Source organism: Prunus mume, linkage group LG4, assembly GCF_029339155.1.
Source record: "Prunus mume cultivar Tortuosa linkage group LG4, ASM2933915v1, whole genome shotgun sequence".
Lineage (NCBI taxonomy): Eukaryota > Viridiplantae > Streptophyta > Magnoliopsida > Rosales > Rosaceae > Prunus > Prunus mume.
The window spans coordinates 12,800,449-12,803,887 of NC_142701.1; the positions used below are offsets into that span (position 1 = coordinate 12,800,449).

The following is a 3,439-nucleotide window of genomic DNA, read 5'->3' on the forward strand; positions in this document are numbered from 1 at the left end:
TAATAAATACAAGTAATTAATAATAATAATTAAGGGGACAATTTGGTATTTAATAATAATCTAGAGATATTGCTTTTGTTTGATTATTCCTATCTACCGTATTTCAGCATTTTCTTCTCCGGTGAGCGGTGATGGCTGCTGCCCTACTCTTCTTGTTGGTGGTGATAGAGAGTTTGATGTCACTGGATTTGAAAAGTTTACAAAATTCACAGAGTTTGCTAAAGTTGGACCTTCTTATCTTGTTGTCGCCATTATCGGCCCACAAAGTAGTGGTATGATTCTTACTTACCTTTTAATCTTCATTTCTGACTTGGTTGAGGATTCACAAAAATATCACTCTGGTGAATAAGATATGTTTTTGGTCATTCTCTGTTTTCTCATCTGATATTGATATATGATTGATACATGACAATGTCTTTTTAATACTAATCGTCTGTCCAGGAAAGAGCACACTACTAAACCATTTATTTCACACCAACTTTAAAGAGATGGACGCTTTTAGAGGAAGGCAAGTACTGTGCACAATGATCAAAATTAAACTTTGTGTTGTGTTTTCTTTTAGTGACCATGAATATGATGGGATATGCTTTTATTCCAGGTCTCAAACAACAAAAGGTATTTGGGTGGCAAAATGTCCCACCATTCACCCTTTTACTCTTGTTATGGACATGGAGGGTACAGATGGGAAAGAACGAGGAGAGGTGCTTTTAGTTTTCATCATCAAATTTCTATTTATGGCCATGCTCGAATTTATTGTCATTACCAATTCTCTGGCCAACACACGAATCCATTGTTGGATGATCACTTTTCATTTCTTTGACTACAGCTCTTACTTGTTGCTTACAGATGACAGACATTTTCCTCTTACTTAATCAAGAACAGAAATGAGAAATGAAAATGACCGATTTAAGGTCCTAGTATCAGGATTGCTTGTCATGGTTGCAATCTACTTAATTGGAATTTGGTTATTTATTATACAGGATACAGCATTCGAGAAGCAGACTACTCTTTTTGCCCTTGCTGTTGCAGATGTAGTGCTCATTAACATGTGGGGTTTTTCTTTTACCATTTCTTTATTGACTGTTTGGATTTGTAATATTTTCCCCTCTCTCTGTGAGTAATCTTCTTTAGCAATTTTTGTGTAGATGGTGCCATGACATTGGCCGTGAGCACGCTTCAAATAAGCCTCTCCTAAACACCGTGTTCCAGGTATATTTTCTCCTCCCTACAAATTTCAGAGGCTTGATTTCTTGAACTTTATGCTTGTATTTGTTAACAGGTGATGATGCGATTGTTTGGTCCCCGTAAGACAACCCTGATCTTTGTCATCCGTGATAAGACAAAGGTTCCTTCTTCTCTTTTAGTATTTCTCTGTGATTTGAGATGGAGCCAATTTGCATTTGTCTTTATTATTCATTTTGGTAGTCTGTTGCATCGTTTCCTTCCTTGGTATAAGGCCATTCCACTCTAGGCTGAGTTTTTGATAGTGTAGTTATGCTTTTTTGTTTGTAGACACCACTGGAGAATTTAGAAAGCGAACTTCGGAACGACATTCAGAAGGTTAACCAATTTGGTGCTTTATTTGTTGTTGCCTTGCTTTTAGTGTTGTTGTTTGTTAACCCCGTCTCTCCTTTACTGCAGATATGGGAGTGTGCTCCTAAGCCTGAAGCCCACAAGGAAACTCCACTGAGTGAATTTTTCAATGTAAGATGTCATGCTTATATGACAGATAAGATTTCATGTTTATTTGATGTTACTGTGGTGAAAACTATCCATCATGTGTATTGATTGACAATGTGTTATATTTATGACTAAAAATGGCTAGGTTGAGGTTGTTGCGCTTTCAAATTATGAAGACAAAGAAGACACATTTAAAGAGGAGGTATGTATATATGCTATGAGGGCACCATGCAGATTTTCTTTCTTTTCTTTGGGCCTTGGACACCATGTTATATTAATAACTAGGCAGGTGTTGCAGGGTTTCTCAAGTGTTGCTGCATATTTGATTTCATTAACACTTCGTCGACTACCTTAAAAAATGTTTCTGTTCTCTGTCATTTTGCCCCTTGCTATCTCCTCTCTCATCTTTTGTTGCATTCCAGTTTCTGCCTCAAGAAACCAATTGTCCCATTTCTATTTTTTATACTAAAATGCCTCCTAGTATTCAAATTTATGGATCTTGTGCAGGTTTGCCCTTTTTTTGTGTCAAATTTATGTAACTTATGTTTGTGAATGAAAGGTTGGTTGCATGAGGCAGAAATTCTTCCATCATAATAAACTTGCTGGAGATCGACAGGCGGTAGTTCCTGCTTCAGGATTTTCTTTGAGTTTACAGGAAATTTGGGGAAAAATAAAAAAACACAGAGATCTTGATATTCCTTCCATCAAGGTAAAACTGTGAATACAATTGTTTTTTGGTCAAAAACTGTGAATATCGTATATGTATGTAAATTTGAACAAGTCATCCATAACTCTTCCATTGCAGGTCATGGTGGCTACTGTGCGTTGTGAAGAGATTGCCAACGAGAAGTATTCTGCTTTTGCAGCAAATGAGGTACTTGTTTTTCATATATTGCCATATTTTCCATCTTCTTCAATTCTAGTTGGATGGCCTTGAATTGCTTTGGAATTATCACAGGAGTGGATTCAGTTCAAAGTGATCTCAGTTCATACTGGCTTTGGAAAAAGCTGAGTTCAATGATTGATACTTGTATATCGGAGTATGTATCTTTCACTTATATTTCTCAGCTTGTTGTAGTCTACAGGATAAGATTATATTTCTCACCTTTTGCCTTATGTGGTTGAATAGTTCTTTATATTTAGTTTAATTTGTTTTTACAATTCTAGGTATGATGAAGAGGCTACATATTATGATGAATGTGTCAAATCCGTGAAGCGCAAGCAGCTTGAAGAAAAATTGCTGCAAGTAATGAATCTCTATTGGAGGATTTAGCTTTATGCACATGCACTCTAAATATGAAGGGGGAAATACAATATAACGAACTAAAGAATAACATAATTATGGAGATGTGAAGCCTGAAGGCTACACAGAGCTCCTACACAAACTTACTTGAGACAAACTTTAATAAGACTGATACTTCAAATATTCTACTACAACACTTACTATTGATACACTTGATACACACTAACATAGAGTGGATAAAATGCATATTTATAGGCCATAATATTAATTCAACATTAAACATAATCACAACCATTATACCCACTAAACCTCACATTTTCTTCAACTCATAAACTAGACACAATAGCTAAACCCTTTAGATTCCAACTTTTTATCTCCATAAACTTCTGACCTTTGAAATTACACCAACAATCTCTCCTGTAATTTCAAAGTTTATTAACGCAAATGCTTTCCCCCTTACTTGTCTTCCATGTCATTTATGTTCACGAAACTTTGAGGTTGGCCAATACCATATTC

The 3,439-nt window shown here is 35.8% G+C and overlaps 1 protein-coding gene across 1 annotated transcript; it reads left to right on the forward strand.

Annotated features, from left to right (window-relative positions):
* The first annotated feature begins 83 nt into the window (after positions 1-83).
* LOC103327707 (protein ROOT HAIR DEFECTIVE 3 homolog 1-like) lies at positions 84-2,617 on the forward strand. The gene is made up of 11 exons (XM_089050456.1): positions 84-272; positions 442-508; positions 599-701; positions 981-1,048; positions 1,146-1,209; positions 1,280-1,345; positions 1,513-1,560; positions 1,642-1,704; positions 1,826-1,882; positions 2,240-2,389; positions 2,486-2,617. Exons 2-11 carry the CDS (start codon positions 489-491, stop codon positions 2,615-2,617), a joined length of 771 nt encoding a protein of 256 aa, XP_088906582.1. The 5' UTR covers positions 84-272; positions 442-488.
* The last annotated feature ends 822 nt before the right edge of the window (positions 2,618-3,439 follow it).

Excerpts from the sequence above, each read along its gene's own strand:
- LOC103327707 (XM_089050456.1), top strand. The coding sequence starts at position 489 with ATGGACGCTTTTAGAGGAAG. Across the intron at positions 509-598 it reads ATGGACGCTTTTAGAGGAAG|GTCTCAAACAACAAAAGGTA; the intron begins GCAAGTACTGTG and ends CTTTTATTCCAG. Across the intron at positions 1,210-1,279 it reads TCCTAAACACCGTGTTCCAG|GTGATGATGCGATTGTTTGG; the intron begins GTATATTTTCTC and ends ATTTGTTAACAG.